This window comes from Xiphophorus hellerii, chromosome 5, assembly GCF_003331165.1.
Source record: "Xiphophorus hellerii strain 12219 chromosome 5, Xiphophorus_hellerii-4.1, whole genome shotgun sequence".
In the NCBI taxonomy this organism is placed as follows: Eukaryota; Metazoa; Chordata; class Actinopteri; order Cyprinodontiformes; family Poeciliidae; genus Xiphophorus; species Xiphophorus hellerii.
In genome coordinates, this window is record NC_045676.1 from 10060363 (window position 1) to 10080319 (window position 19957).

A 19957-nucleotide genomic window follows, 5' to 3' on the forward strand; every position below is an offset into this window, starting at 1 on the left:
AAAGATCCATTTAATCTTGCCCATCTCCTGTTTTGAGGTCTGACGTGGTCGCACTTTGACACTGTTATGATGATGATTTGCTCTGCGCCATCTTGTGGACAATACATATTAAACAGGCTTTGGTGTGTGAATCCTTAAATCCAATGAAAAGTAGCTAAATGAATGACTTTTGTGATGCCGACACATACATTTTGACTGTTGTCTTAACCGATTTTTACGACACAATGTCTGGATCAAAAGGGAAAGTGAAACAGGGCAGAGGTTTGTGTTGTGAATGGACTTGTGTTTTTGTTTTACCATGTAGCATAACCATGCTTATGTCACTCTTTGATTTTATTTTTATTGTATTTTATCTCATTTGTTTTACTTCAAAATAAAACTTCTCAAAGTGCTGGTTTTAAGGTAGGTGGCCGCTCTGTTGGGAGATGATTTCACCTACTACGGTAAGGCCAGTCGTGGTGACCTTTCGGGATTACTTGATGTCATAAGTAACCCCTACCTGCAAGAATAGATTGGTGACGTATTTCTGCCCTGGGGCATGAAAATCTTTGCCTATAGACTAGCGCCTATATACGCAGATGCAGTAGCTCCTCTACAATGCAGGAGATAGGACTATTCAGGGCCACACTTCTACGCCCAGATCTGAATGCAGCTTGATTTGCATACCACCACCCATTGAAATGCCACCGTCATGGGGGCGAAGTCGGGGCTGACGTCACAGCCGTGGTCTACCATAAAGTTCACCATAAAACCGAGCCGAGGGAGTTGGAGACGATGGGACAGATATACCTTCAGAGAGAAGAACGTATAATGAGAAAGTCCAGGTGAAACAGCTCGGACCTGATCAGCCGAACATCACAACAAAGATTGACTAGATGCATGCAGCCTAGGCTGATGCCTTATTCAGCTTTCCCTGCCTCCAGGCCCGGCGGCATGGGCGGGCATTGGGGGACATTACCCGCCCACAGAGTCAGCCGTGACCCCACTGGACTGAAAGCTGTTTGTCGTTTATCTTAGAAAGTCCAACTTTCTGTTATTCCTATATCAATTTGATACAGTAGGGGCTTCCGCACTTCCCATATCTGTGTCCTCTGTTACTGTTTTCACCAGTTAAAACTGATTAATCCAGGGGTCTCAAACTCCAGGCCTCGAGGGCCGTAGTCCTGCAGTTTTTAGATGTGCCACAGGTACAAAACACTGGAATGAAATGACTTAATGACCTCCTCCTTGTGTAGATCAGTTTTCCAGAGCCTTAATGACCTAATTATTCTGTTCAGGTGTGGTGCAGCAAAGGCACATCTAAAAGTTGCAGGACTGCGGCCCCCCCGAGAACTGGAGTTTGAGACCCCTGGATTAATCCATTGTTAACACGTCGTAACCTGTTTTTCCGAGCCGCCTTTAAACGCAACATGTGCCCTACGACTCTCGCGCTGGGTTTACACCTGTGCAGCAGCGAAGGAGACCTGCTGCTGCACAGGTGCAGAGCTACTCAGGTTTGTGTTATAATCATGGCAGCAAACCAGCAAAACGCAAAGAACTTTGCACAGTTTTCCCCCCAAAACTAACCGACTGAGTTGAGTAATGCGGTTGGATGCAGGTAATGTTAGCTAAAAGATGACTAACTAATAATACAGCACCTTAAGCTTGTTAACTAGTAGCCTGTAGGCTACTGATGTTGTTGTCTACGATCAGCCATGTAGATTCATTTTGCTCTGTTAAACTCGTTTGGAGCCGGGGCTGCCTGCCTCCATCAGGATCATCTGACCCAGCATGGATTAAGACAGGTATGGCTGATCAGGTGAGATAGAAGCTAAATATGCGGTGTCGGTCTTTTACAGTGTTTTTAATCAGTGCTATATTGAGAACACGCCTTAAAAGAGGCCATGTGTATAATAGTTTTTGTAGATGCTGTGTGAGTTTGCATTGTTGCTATGAAATGGATCGTCTCATGCTTTCTATGGAGAAGAATCTTGTCAAAACCATCCCTGACTTCAACCACAGTCTTTGAGAAATATTCTTCTCTCAATGATGGGGTGAAGTTTATGAACAAAAACATACATGACATTATAATGTTGTTTTCATTCATGTAAAATTTATTCATTTATGTAAATGCACTGTTGTGAGTATATGTTATTATTACTATTATTTGATGTGTTTATTTTGGAGTTAGGAAAAAGCCCTACCAGCTGCCACTGCCTACTATAGAGAATACCCTTTCAAAGAGCGCAGATGAAGCTGGTGAGGTTTGTCAGAAAAGCTACAGCAATATGGGCTATCTCATATCCACCAATTAATTAATAAGGGGAATTTCAAAACCTTTGAACAGATAAAAAGTGAATTTGGCCTCCCTAAGACGGACTTCTATAGATACTTACAACTTAGAACCTTTGTGACGACACACAACAATTGGACTAAACTTCTTGAATCTACACCTATAGAAAATTTCCTAATGGACATACAAAGGGGAAAGGGAAATGATAAAGTAATTAGTAAAATATATGACCTGTTTCTGTCCATAAATGTGCACGATTCCACAAACATAAAGCATAAATGGGAGACTGAATTGCAGGAGTCAATAGCAGGAGACAGATGGGAAGAAATATGTACTGAAGCACAATTAACAACAAATTCTAATACATGGAGAGAATTCAAATGGAAAGTAATAGTCCGGTTTTTCAGAACACCAGCAATAACCAGTAAAATGAACCCAACACAACCCAGTCCATGCTGGAGAAACTGTGGGACGCAGAATGCAAATCATACTCATATCTTTTGGGCTTGTCCTAAACTAAGTGTATTCTGGGAGGACATTTTTGAAGCTCTCAAGGTAATTTTTAGAAGAAATGTTCCAAAAACCCCCTTTGTGGCAATTTTGGGAGTAATACCCGATGGATTGGACAGGAAGGATGATAGATATCTTCTAAGAATCTTGCTTACAGCAGCATTGAAATGCATAACTATCAGATGGCTGAAGCCAGGACCTCCTACATATAACACATGGATACAAAAAGTTTGGGACATTCATTTGATGGAAGAAATCACATATTCCTTAAGGCTTCAAAAAACAGTTGTTAATATAAGGTGGAGCTCTGTCATACCGTTATTATTTCAGTGACACAATAACAGGATTGCCCTTTTGCACTTGTGTGTTCTCTTGGGTCGGTCTAAAATACCATGGTGGGAACCACTTTAACTCAGGGAGGATTTAATCGTATGTTTTGTATTTTTTTTTATTTTGCTGTTATCTGTCTGTTGATTTCGTTTTGTTGTTCTGTAATCATTATTACATTTGTTAAGAACACCTACTGTCTCATCTCCTGTTGCCAAGTTGTAATGCAGATGACAAATGTCAGTAAGAGACGGAAGAATGTAACCTTCAACATGTGTTGTAAAAAATAAAAAAAAATAAAGTTCAAAAAAAAAAAAAAGAAAAGCTACAGCAAGTTTATACAAGTTGGGTATAAACATTTTTCTGTCCTTCCAAATATTCCAAGGGATTCTCCAATGTTACCCTATGGTTGTATGTTTGCATGTTGTTCTATCTTTGCACCCTAAAATCAGTGACCTGAGATTGGTCCAATTTTCTGCCTGTCTCCATGGGAAGCACGGCTCTATACCTCAACCAGATGATGTATTTTTGTTGCATCAAAGAAAATGTGGTGAGAAAAAAGGTGTTTTTGTCAAACATCCTGTATATAACCCACATCTTTGTGCGTCTGTGGGAGTGCGCACATGCATGTTCTTAACCTAAATGTTATTGGTCGGTTTACTTTTCTTTTTGTTTCGGGAGCTGAAGAGCTGACGGGTCACCCGGTTGACCGACCATGACATCTGCCAGGCTCTTCCTAAGTGTCGAGCTAAAACTGCTGCAGGGTTAAACTGTTAAAGCTAGTCAAAACTTTGCCAAAAAGAGTAGAAATTAAGCAAACATTGTTACTTCACCTCATCCTCCTCTGGAAGTCTCAGGCACACCATCTGAATCTGGGAATCTCTATCCTCCACCTCCTGTTTATCACGTGGGTAGGCTTTCCTTACCTATCTTTATCTGTTAGTGTAAATTGTTTATTTTTTAAAAGTAGGCCATTCAAGTGTGTGTGAGCGTGTTATGTTATGCGCATTGGGCCTTGTATGGTGTCGCATGTATTTTTATTTGTGTGGGTGAGGTTTGTGCTGGTTTTGTGCCACATGCACGTGATGCATGTTGGACATGGGGTTGTGCTCATGTGGGTTAGATGCAGTGAGTTTTGTGTGAACCCTCCAAAAATATTCTGCAGGTGGCCCTGCAGAAGGGTACATGTACGTTTCCTTTGCTTCATTTTGTCATTGAATGTCATTAAATGTCTATATCATCCACAACCTCTCTGCACTTAGGTCAACCTTAGCCTACAGGCATTACAGATATTTTGTAGTGCTTTATTTATTAATATATAGCACACATGTTTAGCTTTCCTTTTTATGGCGATGACTTTCAGAGTACAAAAACATACCCAGTTTGGTTTTAATGAAACTCTCATTGAATTTTGTTGTTTAAAATGTCTTACATTTTTCTTTTTCTTCTTTGTGATCACTGATCACAAGTGTGGATCACTACAGTATTAGCTAGTTTATTCAACTAAAGTAAAAACTGAACTGGTAAGGTGAAAAGGGGAGTTTTAGGTTTTCAGCACCTGATGCATAGAAACCTCTCAAATCTCTCTGTACTTTTCTAAAACTGGTACTGAGTGTTTGGTATTTCACTGAAAGTGTTGTAAAATTGTTTTAAATAAATGCTATTACTAAAAAACCTCACCAGATGGCAGTGTTACATAAAATGGCCTTAGACTATATAGCTATGATTCCTTACTTCTATGTAAATAGAAGTAAGTTCCTTATTTCTATGTAAATAGAAGTAAGGAATCACATCAAATTAAAGATGCAGATGATGTGGATGCTGTGGTAGACCAGACATTAATTTTGGAAAGAAGAAACAGCTGCTTTAAAGTGGTGAGGTTTTGGACTTGTTACTCCAATTAGAGATTAAGCAGCAACTTGGATTAAATGTGAACAAATTGGTATGCAAACTATTGAGAGTATTTGGATTTTACCCGCTTTGACCTTCCGTTTTTCCAGGTACAAATATGATGCACAAATCCCATTTCTTTTAGCCATTTATCATTAGCTGCATGAGGACCTGTGTTTATCTAGCCAGCATCCACAGTGAGCAGGGAGGTGAAAGGATGAAAAACAACTAACCAGTTGTTTGAGAGCCGTTAAGTATGATGGAAGATCTCCAATGCTTCAGGCCTGTGTCTCCTTCAGAGATGCTGGAAACCTTGTTAATATACACTAACAAAGTCCCCATGCAAGTGGACGCACACTGTACACATGATTATTAACTTTTTCAAACCAAACGCATTTTTAATCAGATTTGGTGGAGCCAGCAGTGGACCGAAAATGGATCATCTTTCAACAAGATGGTGATCCAAAACATATCAAATCACCACGGAAACGGTTAACTAGACACAAAATCAACCTTCACCGATGATCATCTCAACCAAGAAACCTGAATCGTAGAAAACGTGAGATGAAGAGAACAGAGGCAATAACGACGAATTCGTGGGTGAATGAGTGTGATATTGTGTGTTTCTGGACGCAGTAAAAGGCTCTTTTTCTTTTTTACAGAATACAGAATAATTTTTACAGAATACAGAATTATTCATTCTGTATTCCTTACATCAAGGCTGCTTTTTAACATGCTTTATTTTTTGAGGTAATAAATCTTGGTAAAAACAGGTCTAAATTTAGTTTTGACTTTTAAACTAAATACATAGCAAATATACATTTAAAGCATTTAGACATTATTTTAATTTCTAAAATTGCTCAATGGATTACTGAAGGTCCCAGTAATAATTTTCTAATAACAGAATATGCTTATTCCAAATGTTTGTATGACCTTATACCCCTTGTTGATCCTTTGTGACACAAAGTCCCCTCTGGTAAATGTAATGCATGATGATGCCGGCATGCAAAATATTTTCAGTGACAAGATGTGCAACCTCTGCCCACATCAAACTATAGGGGAAGTGCTGTTTGCTGCAGTGGAGCGGTTTATATACAACGGCTTGTGAAGGAGTTGCAGTAAAACCAAGTGCTGGTCCACAATGACGCTACTGGCTTACACTATACTGTTGGTCTGTCTTTCTGCTTATTCAGGTAGGTTTGGCTTTTATTTTCAAGTGCGTTTTAGCAGCTTTCAGTGTTAGAACAGCCATTATGTCTGTATATTTCTGACCATCTAATGAGACAATTTTTCTGTTTCATGGTAGAAAGCACTGTTATTTCCAAAGAGCCAGGTGGAAGCATCAATTTGACATGCTCCTCTGATGAATGTCCAGACAAAATCGACGGATACAATTATCTGTATCTGTACCATGAGAAGGACGAGGTCCTGTTCTTTCCTTTCACATCTCAGAGTGTGGCTGTGCCAAGAGGAAAGTATAAACGCAGGATCCAGACACACAGATCTATCATGACCTTTACTATTAGCAACCTGACCGTGAATGACGAGGGTATCTACAAATGTGTCTACAAAAAATCGGATAAAGTCTTTGTCAATTGCGGCATCTATGGAGTTTTTATAACAGGTTTGTTTTTTCTCTTTTCTATTTAGGTTTTATGTACAGAGTAGGGCTGCACAGTGGTGCAGTTGGTAGCACTGTTGCCTTGCAGCAAGAAGGTCCTGGGTTCGATTCCCAGCCCGGGTCTTTCTGCATGGAGTTTGCATGTTCTCCCTGTGCATGCATGGGTTCTCTCCGGGTACTCCGGCTTCCTCCCACAGTCCAAAAACATGACTGTTAGGTTAATTGGTCTATCTAAATTCTCCCTAGGGGTGAGAGTGTGTGTGAATGGTTGTTTGTCCTGTATGTCTCTGTGTTGCCCTGCGACAGACTGGCGACCTGTCCAGGGTGAACCCCGCCTCCCGCCTGGAACGTAGCTGGAGATGGGCACCAGCAACCCTCCCGACCCCATTAGGGACAAGGGTGAACAGAAAATGGATGGATGGATAGATGTACAGAGTAATTTTAAAGTGGTGTATTTGCATTTACACCTCTGGTCTAAATGTGAAACAAATTCCAATGTGTTAATTTTATGCTGATGAATACAGTTTCAGTTCATATTCCTTGTCCTCTACCCATCAGCCCACAGAGCAACAGTCTTTAACATAGATTAAAGCATTGAGCTTACAAGTAACATGAGATGGTTTTATTGTCATTTTGCAGATACAAGACAATTTCCAAAAGCTACAGTTGTAAGGAACATGGAGTCCAAAATTGAAAACAAAAAATAATAATCTAATAGGAAAAAAATGGCATAAATGTAACACATAAATGGCAAATACAATGTTGTGACTAATACTCCTACACAGAAGTAAGAAATGTATTTACATGCATGCATGTATCTGCATACATGCTTCTGTATCTCGGATTTATGAGGATAAATCCAGGCTATAGATTAGACCAACCAAGAGTTTAAATGAAGAACAGAAAAACATCAAAATGACAGAAAACACAAACTGAAACTCTAGAAAAACTTGATTTAATACTATAAACTGTTTTCACAGTTTTTCCAGTAACTTTTTTGGGGAAGTGCTCCGTATTTCTGCTTAATTGAAAGTAAAAGAATAAAGACTCGTGTTTAATCAGATGACATATTATCCTTTAGAAGAAGATGGAAACCATAAGCATTTAATTTGAAATCTCATTAAGCGGTCAGTGCAGACTCCTGTCATTTTTTCTTTGTGTAAATAGTAATTTCCAACCAGAGCTGCAACATAGCAGCTCCTCTATGAAAATGTTGCAACACTGGCAGAAAGTCTCAGAAGCAGCAGAACTGCATTTATTTTCTACAATTTTTAGACAAGTGAACAAACTGATCACCTCATAACTTTTATGGATACTTTGCAACTTCAAGCTGATGTGGAGCATCAGGCTTACTCTGATGAAATACTTTATAACTTTCCCAGAACTAAGCAGATAACATTTATCTAGATGGTGGGAGAATTTCGTCTTGTTTTATATTTTCTGATCTTGTACCCCCCCTCCCCAAAGTAAAAGTTATTACAAAGAAGTTGCTGCTCTTTAATAAACATCTCAAGCTTGACAGAATTACCCATATAAAAATTTCCAATAAAGACGAGGACAAATGGAAGGAAAAATATTATCTGCAGGTTATTCAAGTCACTTTAAAAAAAAATAAAACCATCTATATCTACTAAAAAACACTTGTTGCTAACGCATCAAAATTAGAAATGCAGTAAAAACACAAAAGAAGACGATTTACATTATTTTCCAGTTCTAGTTGGAGTGGTAGTTCAGTATCAGCGAGTGAAATTAAATATTCAAGAGAATTTAATGGTTTCTGTTGCTAATTTCTGTCTCTATTTCACACAGAAACAATGTCATGTCCCATGATGCCTCCCACCAAATGTTCCACCTGCATTGAGCCAAGGACAACCCTGATGTTATTTATAATTTTAATCTGCGTCATCAGTGTGCTGGCCATGTGGATCTTCTTCTTGCTGATCATTCCAAGGGTAAATTTACCTCTTTGCTCAACACTTTGTGGCTGATCAGTCTCTGCAACCTTTAAAATGCAACAGTGATTCTAAATGTTTATCAGCGGATATGATCACTCTAACCCATTTCTGAAGCAGAAATGGGTTAGAGTGAAACCATCTCAATGCTGGGAACACAGCAAGCACCCCCAAACTCAAATACAGATAACGTCTAAACCACCACTGTTCTGTTTACATTGAAAATGCGCCTGTGGCTTCCTCTGACTTTACTCTGGCAATTTTTTTTTTTCCATTTCTGTCCGTCTTGCGTGCGCTGCTTTCAGTTCTATGTGACATTACGTATCAAAGTACAGCCCCCACAATAAAAGTACCACTAATTTGTATCCGCTTGCGACAGTCTTTTAGCCCTTTAACATTTTCACATTTTGTCATACAACCCCAACAAATGTAGTTGCATGAGATAGATAAAACATTAGTGTGAATAATTCTGAAGTGGGGAAACAAAAAGAGACATTTTTCAATTTTCTTTTAATTAAAAAAAGATGATAATCTGAACAACAGGATTGTTGTGAACAATTATTTTTAAAATCGAGTAATCCAGCGATTATTCTGGCAATTAATTAAATAATTTAATAAAAACACTTAATAAAGTAAAATATTAGTAACAGCAGTATCAGATTTCAGCATTGGCCCAAATTTTCATATTTGTGTACACCTACAATGACTTTTCTGTAGTTTAGAAAATGACCCTCTTAACAATATTGGCTCATTTTTTAAGTTAACCTGGGAAAAATTATACATAAAAAATCTGAAATTATATTCCCTTTAATAATAAAGCAGCAGGTTCACAGAGATGCTTCTAAAATGTCTCTGCACCATTTTTTAGTTCATGTATTTGTCAGTCAATTTAATAGATGAACTCTTTGCCCGACTATAACTTTTGTGTCCATGTTAGCGACGGAATTGGGAACTTGCATCCCACACAAATAAACATCTGCCAGCTATGTGCCCCCATGATGCGCTCCACCACCCATTTGTTGCTACCAGGATGGCGGTAAATTTATTGTCTGGTTTGTCCATAAAGCTAAACTGAGCATCGGCTGCAGCAGCCCGCTGTGATCAAGCTGTCCGCTCCACCTGTATAAATACTGTACAGACCAAAAGTTTGGACACACCTTTTAATTCAATGAGTTTCCTTTATTTTCATGACTATTGACATTGTAGATTCACACTGAAGGCATCAAAACTATGAATAACACATGTGGAAATATGCACTAAACAAAAAAGTGTAGAACAACTGAAAATACCCCTTATATTCTAGTTTCTTCAAAGTAGCAACCTTTTGCTGTGATTACTACTTTGCACACACTCTGCATTTTCTTGATGAGCGTCAAGAGGTAGTCACCTGAAATGGTTTTCACTTCATAGGTGTGCCCTGTCAGGTTAATAAGTGGGATTTCTTACCTTATAAATAGTCATGAAAATAAAGAAAACCCATTGAATTAGAAAGGTGTGTCCAAACTTTTGGTCTGTACTGTACTTCCACCTCGAACTTAATGCTGTTCGTTCCCATCCATCCTCTAGGCAGCAGCTCTGGGCGGTAAAAGACTGTTTTATTTCATGCATTGTGAAAAATACATATTATTTTCCCCTTACTTCAGAGCTAAATACTACTTTGTGTAAGTTTATTACATAAAGTCTACAAAACCCATTGAAGTTGATGTTATAATGAGACAAAAGAGGAAAGGTTAAACTGTATTAATACTTTTTTTTTTACTTCAAAGTGAACATTTCTATTCCCATTCATTCAAAATGTGTCCCTCAATTAAGTTGCATTTTGATAACTCTTTGATTATTTTTTTTACATCCGCAACAATGATAGTATAATAAAGAAGGTTTCCTCTGTGAATTGTTTGCTTACAGGTGAAACAATGGTGCATAAGGAGAAGAACGGGAGGCGACCAGAATGTCGCCACTGATAATGTGTATGAAATCATGAGCGGGAACGCACGAGGCCAAGCTGACAACTGAACTATATACTATGTCTTGTTTTCAACTGTTTAACTTGTAAACGTTTGAGTTTTCTAAAAAAAAAAAATAAAGCAGAAAAATTCAATCTAAAGATCCCACACAGGGCCTACTTGGACATTTTATTCTGTATTTCCTTCAGTTCGCATCTGTTAGTACTCAAAAGAAATTTTAAATGTTTTTTTTTTTTTTTTTTCAAAACTAAGTGTCAAATCTATGTGATCTACAGTACAAGTAAGAGAGAACAAGAGTCAGACACAATAACGAGACCAGATGGTGTTGTGTCCCACATATTGACACGGCAGATCTAACTGCTAGATGTAATAGTGGTTTACATGTCTGCTGTTAAAATGTCAGATATGTAGAAAATTATTATCGTCATGTAGCTATTTTTGGCTTTATGCCAAAATTTAATTAGAAAATCGGCACAAGTAAACGACGAAAGAAGAATTTTCTGTGGTATTTAAAGGTCCATTCTGGGTCTGGTAATGAGTTTATCAGATGTGAACAGAAGGAAACCACAAGCATTGCTAAACTGCGATCATAAAGGCATGTTTTTCTCACCAGTAGAGACCGTTTGGTGGCACTGAACCATGCAGTGAAGCAACTTCACTGTCTTTGTATGCAACACACACAACTTTTTATTTCTCATTTCTAGCATTTCATTTTTATGAAACAAAATATTTTCTTTTTGCCCATTTGTAAATGTTTTTACCTTAGAGACCAGAATACACTGTATGATTACTTTGACTACTTACTGTTATTAGGTGTGTTAGAATCTCTGGAGGACATGAAATGCAATAACCTAAAAAAAAAATAAACATTTTATTAATAGAGCCTGTTTGTTCAGCTGTTTAACTTCACCAAACCACTGCTCTGAGAGTTACCCTCTTGAGGTTTGTGGTGTCTTTCTTTATTGTTTTTTTTGTGACTATGAACCTTGAATGAGTTGAGTGCCATTCAGGGTCTTTCTGTGTGGAGTTTGCATACAATCTGCATGCATGAGTGTTCTCCCTCTGTGCTCTGATTTTCTCTCACAGTCCAGAAATAGGCAGGTTAGATAAATTGGAAACTCTAACTGTTTTTACACCAAAACAGTTCCAGTGTTAAAGTAAGCACGGACTGTGGCACAGAGAAATGATGCTTCCCTGATACTATCTGCTGTTTTCTGGGCCAGAATAAAGAACTACTTTCATCAGAAGCTGGGAGATAACCCACATGGAGAACAACAACCAATCACAATGTTTTGTGAGCTTTACGCAGTGGAGGGCAGCTTTATGTCACATTATAATGATTTTCCCTCATCAAAAGCATACCTGGAGTGTGTGAGAAATTCTTGAATCTCCCACGCAATCATTTGGGAGTGCCTAGGCACCTGCTCACACAAAGTGCTGTCTAGTTACAGAAATCTTCACCTTGGAGCTGCAGTCTCCAGCCGACCTTCCACCTCACAGAGCAACTCCTGGCATCCCCCACTCTGCTCCTCCAGACTAGCGACAGCAGCAATTAGCAAATGCCTGGTGGAACTGATAATCTGCTAAGCTCATGATACAAACTTCTCTTCCATCTAACACTGTTAAGAACAGTTGTAAATGGTATGCTGGAGGAGCATAGCTGTGATAACATGCTGAAAGCAGAGTGTCGGAGCAGGAGCTTCTCAAAGAGACCGAGGCAATTTTTAAAGTGTCAGATTTTTAAGTCCGATTTCTTTTCAGTTATGTTTGATATACACAGAATTTTTACAACTCAAGGTAATATAGTGACTTGGTTTGTCCTATAAAATGACACCAGGTGCCTGTAAAATACATAATACATCTTCTTTAAAACTCCAGAGTTAGCTGTATTGTTGACCTGGATAATTTAGGGTGGAGATTCACTAGTTGAAATTGTGAAACATTCACATGGTTGTAATTTTGAACGGAGTTAAAAATGAAGCTGGTTATTTCATGGCATCTGTTTGCTGACATAATTGAATTTGTCTAAGTAAACTGTTCATCACTGTTTGCATACACTCAAAACAAATCAACTAGAGGTTAAAAGATTTACTAGTTGAGATGTTTATGACCTTGTTTTGGTAGCTTTTGATGGGAAAAACAAACATTGTACGCTCCCCGTTGTGGATGTATGCAAATGGTTAAATGTGGGACATGTGATGGACTGATGACCTGTACAGGACTTGCCCAACTTCAAGCCCACTAAGTGGTGCAGACAGGCTACTGAAGACCTTCACTGCCTAACCCTTACCAGGATTAAGTAAAAAAAAACAAAAAAAACTGATGGATGCTAGATTATTTCAGATTTATTTTAGTTCAATTTGTCGTTTTCATTTTGTGTTTCAAAATCATGTACTTTCCCAAATTCAGGCATTGGTGATGTCTAAGTAGGAATAAGTATTGAACACCTAATTTTTAACTGACATCAACGTGTGAATGTGTGTGTGAATGAATGACTCTGAACATGATAAAGTACTATACAAGTACAGACTATTTACCACCGATTTGATAGATTTCAGCTGAATCTTGGCTTTCCCCACCTCCCTTTCAGCATTTTTGATTTGTCATTTTGCATTATTACACATAACTTAATTTCTGAACTCATTTGTTTTGGTTTCTTTCTATGCATTGATTACTTTAAGCTTTGAACAACAAATTATTAACATATTTAAAGTAATAAAACAAATTTACGGCAGCAGAGACGTTTCCTTTCTGCATTCGCTCTTACTGTCTAAAACTTGCACCAGTCAAGATTATGAAAGCAGATGTTTGTGAGTATATTTACACCACTCTTATTGTGAAGTTAGTTTCTTGTATATGAGGTTATGTCTTGTGGTTAAAGATTGGGTTAAGTGCTCCATATAAAATGTCACTGACTGAGCTTGCTGCTTGCTCCAGTTGAGAAGTAGGTTTCCTTTCTTTTTGATGTACACTCTGCCACAAAATGTCAAGGTTATAGTCTAAAGCAGATCCATGCCAGCAGAAAGCTGCATCTTGTCATTCTACCTCTTCTGCAAGACACTTTAACCTTTCAGCCTGACAGATCGACTGATTTCATGTGACAGTAAAGAGTCGACAAAGTCAATACCTGTTCATTTTTTAAAAACCCCATCTAAAAATCTATTTTTACTCACTGGTCTTCAACCCAACTGACACTTGATTTTACTCAACTTTTGTTGGTATTTATTTTATCTGTTTTTACTTGAGTTTTTTTATTTCATTTACATTGTTGTGTGTTTGGTTTTTTTCATTTTATTTAGCTGATTTTTGTCTTATGTCTGATCTTTTTCAGGCTGGTGTTGAAGCTCTTTATGAATAAAGGTGATGGTGACGACACCTCAATGATTACAACCATCTATGAAAAGAACACAGCCGTTTATGTGCTGTTAGATTATCTAATCAGCCCACTAAAGTACTGAACAAACAGCCACCATGACAAAACTTGAAGTTATACAGCAACTTGACTTATTTCTGTTATAACTCCAGTCAGAGCACAAAGTGTAAATTCATTGATTTTGACCATCTTATGGGTAACGCATTTATAGAACAGTCAAGTGGACAAATTGATTTTCTCTTTACAGTGTTTGCATTTTACTCACCATGATAACAGAAGAGACACTGCCTCACCTGCGCTCTCTGACTGCAAGTCACTGACCTAAAGCAAGTACTACAGTCATGGACAAAAGTTTTGAGACTGACTAACTTTACTGCCTCAGTTTATAATGATTTCAATTTCCACCCAGTTGAGGTAACTACGAAAATGAATCAGATAAAATCACTAAATTTTCCTTTGCATGTTTTTACCTTCCCACAAAATGACCTGCTAACATCGTTTTGTTGATCTTATCTTCATCTCTGCTGTTGACAGCTTGAACAAGGACAGACTATTGAAGCGTGCAGAACTTGAGAAGATGATGTTTGTTGTATTCATTTAATTTCTATGTCGTATTAAATAAAAGTTTTGAATAAAACAATGTTTTTATGAAAGAGATCACTTTAACAGTTCTTGTAATGACGAACCACATACACTCTGTAATTCGAAAGTCTTTGAAAACAAGAGTAGAAAAAAAGGGAAAAAAACAACCAAACCAAACCAAAAGATCAATCTGAGATTTATTTGAGGTTCCATTTGAGTTTTGCTTGAGATAAGAGCCAGTTAAGTACAGTCTAAACACATTTCAATTTCAACCAGAAGAGGGCAGCATTTCGCAGTTATTCCACAGCAACACATTCATTCATAAATCAGACACTGGTGAAAACGATTGTGGAACACGTTTCCCAATCGACATGCAAGTCTGTAAATCTGAGACTTTACTTTAAAAATGTGGATGCCACACCCCACATGGCAAAAATGTGTAAAAAGTCTTAAAATGAATCCATCTTTAATTCAGCAGCATAATCTTACACTGGAAATTGTAAATAACCTACCCTAAGAGGATTCAGTAGGGGAGAGAAGAAATATATGTTTAAAACAAACAAACAAAAAAATCCCCCACATTTTTTAAACTAACCATCTTAATTTTGATTTGGCAGTAGATTCCACCTTCCTTAGGAAATGTAAAAATGTACCCAAATTAAAAGTGTAAGTGGGGAATTTTCTCAACCCAACCAGGACCAACTGGAGCCATGTGCTATCATGTCATGGGACACAGATTAAGCTTTACAGTAAAACACTCCCAGTAGGTTTAGTTTGAATTAAGGCAAAAATATGTGGAAAATCCCTGCATGCCTGCTATAGGCATAATGGAGGATCTGTGGTGCTGTGGGCCTGTTTGTTCTGCAAACTTTGTTAGATTACATAGCATCATGAACTATTTGAAATACCAGGTTTGGAATAAATTAAAGTATGTTTCTCTAAAAACTGGAAATATTTTTTCATTATTGTTTTTTAAAATCCAAATTGTCAAACCAAATCAGCACAGAATTGGTTAATTAGGCATGAAAATAATCCATTTCCATGGCCATCTCAGCCCACAGATCTAAAGCAGGGGTCACAAACTCCAGTCCTCAAGGGCCGCCGTCCTACAGTTTTTAGATGTGCCACAGGTACAAAACGCTGGAATGAAATGGCTTAATTACCTCGTCCTTGTGCAGATCAGTTCTCCAGAGCCTTGCTAATGACCTAATTATTCTATTCAGGTGTGGTGCAGCAGAGGCACATCTAAAAGTTGCAGGACTGCGGCCCTCGAGGACTGGAGTTTGACACCCCTGATCTAAAGCATGTAGAGACACCATGTGAGCTCTGTCTGGGCCAGTAAGGAAGGAAAACTGTTTCCATTTCATACCTTTTCTGTTTATGAAGATTGGTTGACTGTTGTAAGTAACTCTTGATTGTACTGAATGTTCTGCAGAAAAAAATCTTAGATTTTCTTTATCTAAGAAAAAATTTTTTATCTAAGATTTTTATAAAACTGAAAAATAAAACTGAATCCGCATTGCATACGACAACTTAATATATTTTTGCAGTATGTGAGTTAGATGTTTGCGATTTTTATGATTTTATATTATATGTATATTGTATACATAGTTTCTGTTAGGTTTGCCTTAATGATTGAAAATAGAAATTAACCAGTAGCTAAATCTGGTGCAGATGTCGGCGCTACCTTTTGTGAAATCAGTGTACATAGTCCTATGTCAATAAAATCAGATTCAAAGGAAGACTGCAGAAGAGAAACCAAGCGGATGTAATAAAAATAAGAAGATTCAAAGATCATTCTCTCTATCTTCTAAACTGTCTAGCAGTAGGTGAAATGTTGGTTTTCAAAGCAATAAAAGTGGTGGAATAATTAGAGAGCCAATGATAAAACACGTGTTGCCAAAGAGGAGAAATATGCCTCCACAAAACTGAAAAAAATATTTTAAAAAGTTCGATATTCAGAGTGCAGCCGGAATGAAAGATGGATTTATTTTACTGGTAAACGTAAAACGGTAAATGTGACACGCACATTTAGCGTTTAGTTATAATTCAGCATGTATGTACAGGAGTGACCATGGAAGCATTTTTCAGCAGCTCCGCACCAGAGCTGCGATCCGTGCGTAAAAGCGCGTCAGCTGCGCTCTGCCTCCCTCTCCCTCTCCCCGTCATGCGCTCTGATTTCCTTTCATCGCGGTCCCAAAACGGTCAGCTTCACTCTGAAGTACGCATCATATTTACATCTGCGTTAGCCTGCAGTCGAAGGACGTCATTACGCACTCGGATCAGCTGAGCCAGAACAGAGAAGTATAACAGTGAAGTCCTCCTGGCTTTTGGTTTGAAGGAACCGGAGGAAAGGGACAGTCCAAAGTTTTCCTCTGGAGACAAAGACGCCGCTTTTTCAGACGACTACGAGAAGTTAACTCACCAGAAACATGAAGAAGACCGCCAATTCAGGTACAAATATGATCAGAAACGTTTCATCTTGCTTAGTGATAACATATAGCAGAAAGTCATTCATTATGTGCCTTCATGTATTTATGTTTGTTAATTGATGTATATTGGTACAGGAATGATTATGACTCAATTTGCTTTTAATCTTCTGATAATACAGCAGATCTGATATAAGATTGGATAAAATGCATTGTAAATAATACTCCAAGTAAAATAATGTACATCACATAGGAGATGTCTATGAAAACTCATAATATGCAATGTATGTACAAATTACTGCTGACGCTCTTCTTAACCTTTATTTTTTTCTTCTCTTGAGCTGTTCTGTTTCTTGGTTCCAACTTGTCACACTCTTTTAGACGTCATAACCTCTGTTGTTTTGGGCTAATTTGTTTTGCAGATGAGTGTATGACCCTCAGGAAACCCCTTCTGGGTCTCTTGGCTTCTGCGGTCTTATGTGCCATCCTGAGTGTCATCATCATCATCATCAACTTCTATCCTTTTCTTCCTGACCTTCTGTTTGAACGCATCGACTCCTTCGGGCTGCGCTCTCTGTCTTGAGTCATGATGCGTGCCTGTGTGTCCGTTTGGCTTCACTTTTTAAATGTCTGATTTCTCATAATATCAGGTTACATGGATATTATTCGAGCAGCATTGTGAGAGTTCTGGAGTTGGAAGTGCCTTGCAAAAGCATTCATGAGCCATAAAGATTTCCTCATTTTGACACATTACAACCACAGGCGTCTATATGTTGTAGTGTGTAGGAAGGATTCATGGTTTGCATTTTTCAGAGACAAAAAATATAAAATAAAAATCGGTATGCATTTGTGTTGAGCCTTCCTGTATCAGAGCTTTGAACCACATTTTCACTGCACTGCACTATATGCTTTGCAATTTGCACATCTCAAGATGTCTTGCAGATTCTTCTTTTCAAAATAGGTCAAACTCAGTCAGATTAGATGAGCAGCTGCAGTTTATTAATTGGATTTAATTCTGGAGTATTCTAACATATAAATATACTTTGATTTAATCCATTCCTGTACATCCAGGGTCATTGTCTGGATGGAAGGTGAACCAGTCTCAAGCCTTGCCCTGTATTTTGCCCCATCAGCTTGGACCAGCTTCCCTGCCGAAGAAAAGCACCCACTGCATGATGCTACCGCCACCATGTTTCACAGTGGGAACCCGAAACTTAATTCTGTTTGATTAGACCAGAGCAGAGTCTTGAACTCGCATAAGGACGCCTTTTGACAAGTTGAAAATGGGACTTCTTACGGCTTTTTTTTCCTCCATTGACTTTCTTGTTGCCAATTTTCCATAAATCAAGGGATGCTTCTCTGTGTGTGATTCCTTTAAAAATAACCAGATCAGACCCTTGTAAAAGTGGCATCTGTTGGTCCCCAGAAATGCTGTAGTAGCAAAGTTTCAAGTCTTAATTAGAAAATATGCTCCTCTTATGTTTTTGTGACAGCCAGATGAGTGCATGGGATTTATTAAAGCAACCAGGTGAAACGTCTGAGCTTTAAAAGCTTTCACACACTACTGTGAATATTAGGGATCACAGGGGGGAAGTGAAGCTGCGGCTCCTTACGTTGAAACTGTGGGTCAAGTTACCTCTTTGCTGCTCCACTTTTTGACAAACAAAAAAAAATCACAATGAGAGAAAAATGACCAAACCTTAATTGTTTCTTATTCGATTTATTTAACAAACAAATCCATCTAAAATAAATGCTAACTTAGACTATCATCTCACCTGTCTTTACTTTTGAGTTAGCCTCATTCTTATGGCTTTGGAAATAAAACTGTTCATTGTGACGTAATTTCACCAGGCAGACAGGGTTCAGCCACAGAGAAGAAATATAAGGAAACTGAATCTAATTCAGTTTTTTTTAAGTGTTATAACAGTGCTGGATCTCTTCAACAGACCAGGAATCGGACAGGATAAATCAAATAAAATAAATGCACAGTGTATGTGTACGTTTGGAAAGCACAAAAATATTCACATGATGTGAGAATAAATCCTTGCAGGCTCAACAGACCTTTTCACACAGCAGCAGTGACAGCTCTATTTCTGGTTCTGGGGACATGCAAACACATAAATGTGGGTCACACAAACAAAATGTTGCACTTAGGCTTTCTAATTCTGCAGAATAATCCTAGCAGTAAGCTAAAATAGGCTTGAGCATGTAGTCAAGATTATGCCCCCAAAAACTGTCTTCTCATGTCAACCTTTGGATTTATTTCACATAAAGCAGAAGTTCTAACCCCCAGCAGAGGTCATTTGAAAACACACAAACATTTTTTTGGTATATTTGTAAATATTAAGAGAAAATAAAATCTCACAACCTTTTTTTTGTTGTTGAATGGAGACATTATGGCCATGCTGCCCTGGATAAAGAGACACATTTCCAGTATTAAAACCCTTCCACCGCTAATAATAAAGCAACCAACAAGATAAGAACAAAAGACAAATTTTAATTTTCAAATGAGGTAAGTTCAAATCAACATAAACGATGTCCATTGTCCTAAAGCAAGTAGTTCTGGTGAGTACCTGCACGTCTGTAAGTGAGAGTTGTGTATGTTGTTGCAATTTCATATTTCTCAAAGCATTTCCCTAAAGTTAGAGCTTGGATATTTTCCCATTTTGGGAAAATAAGTTTGGTAGCGGTCAGCAAAGGTAGCATGCTGGCCTCGTTACGGTGTCTTATCACCAACTTCCAGTTTCTGTCTCTGGAGAGTTTCACTGCAACACCTGCCATGACAAAGCATCACCGTACAAACACTCTCACAGAGTCTGAGATTTTTTTTTCTCACTCTTGAGTTGTTAGCCATGTGGGTGGTCTGACTGCCGCATCACATCTGATGCATGATGAGAGCGGTTTTCTGTCTTGATGTTTTTCAAGAATTTTCCCCCAGAAAACTGCCCACATCTACACACGTTTCCAGCAGGATGGGTATCTTGCTTCACTGGATAAAGCAAATGTTTGAACTGAGAGGCCACTCTGCTTTTTGATC

The 19957-nt window shown here is 38.2% G+C and overlaps 2 protein-coding genes across 4 annotated transcripts in view; both read left to right on the plus strand.

Moving 5' to 3' along the window:
• Positions 1-3432: 3432 nt before the first annotated feature.
• LOC116720809 (uncharacterized) lies at positions 3433-11414 on the plus strand. 3 transcript variants are annotated; one of them, XM_032564234.1, is made up of 5 exons: positions 3433-4020; positions 6058-6192; positions 6306-6623; positions 8430-8572; positions 10478-11414. In XM_032564234.1, the coding sequence occupies exons 2-5, from the start codon at positions 6141-6143 to the stop codon at positions 10583-10585; spliced, it is 621 nt and encodes a 206-aa protein (XP_032420125.1). In that variant the 5' UTR covers positions 3433-4020; positions 6058-6140; the 3' UTR covers positions 10586-11414. The 3 variants fall into 3 exon arrangements, with proteins under 3 accessions (XP_032420125.1, XP_032420124.1, XP_032420126.1); XM_032564233.1 differs by having other exon boundaries at positions 3433-4016; XM_032564235.1 differs by lacking the exon at positions 3433-4020 and adding an exon at positions 4989-5558.
• Positions 11415-16830: 5416 nt separating this feature from the next.
• septin9b (septin 9b) overlaps positions 16831-19957 on the plus strand; it is an 81569-nt gene continuing 78442 nt past the window's right edge. The window contains exon 1 of the mRNA XM_032563088.1: positions 16831-16945. Coding sequence (XP_032418979.1) covers positions 16924-16945 — 22 coding nt within the window. The 5' untranslated portion in view covers positions 16831-16923. The remainder of the gene's footprint in view (positions 16946-19957) is intronic.

Bases quoted from the DNA above. Each gene is read 5' to 3' on its own strand.
- LOC116720809 (XM_032564234.1), top strand. From the start codon at position 6,141: ATGACGCTACTGGCTTACACTATACTGTTGGTCTGTCTTTCTGCTTAT. The intron at 6,193-6,305 runs GTAGGTTTGGCT...GTTTCATGGTAG, and splicing joins CTGTCTTTCTGCTTATTCAG to AAAGCACTGTTATTTCCAAA. The intron at 8,573-10,477 runs GTAAATTTACCT...GTTTGCTTACAG, and splicing joins TCTTGCTGATCATTCCAAGG to GTGAAACAATGGTGCATAAG.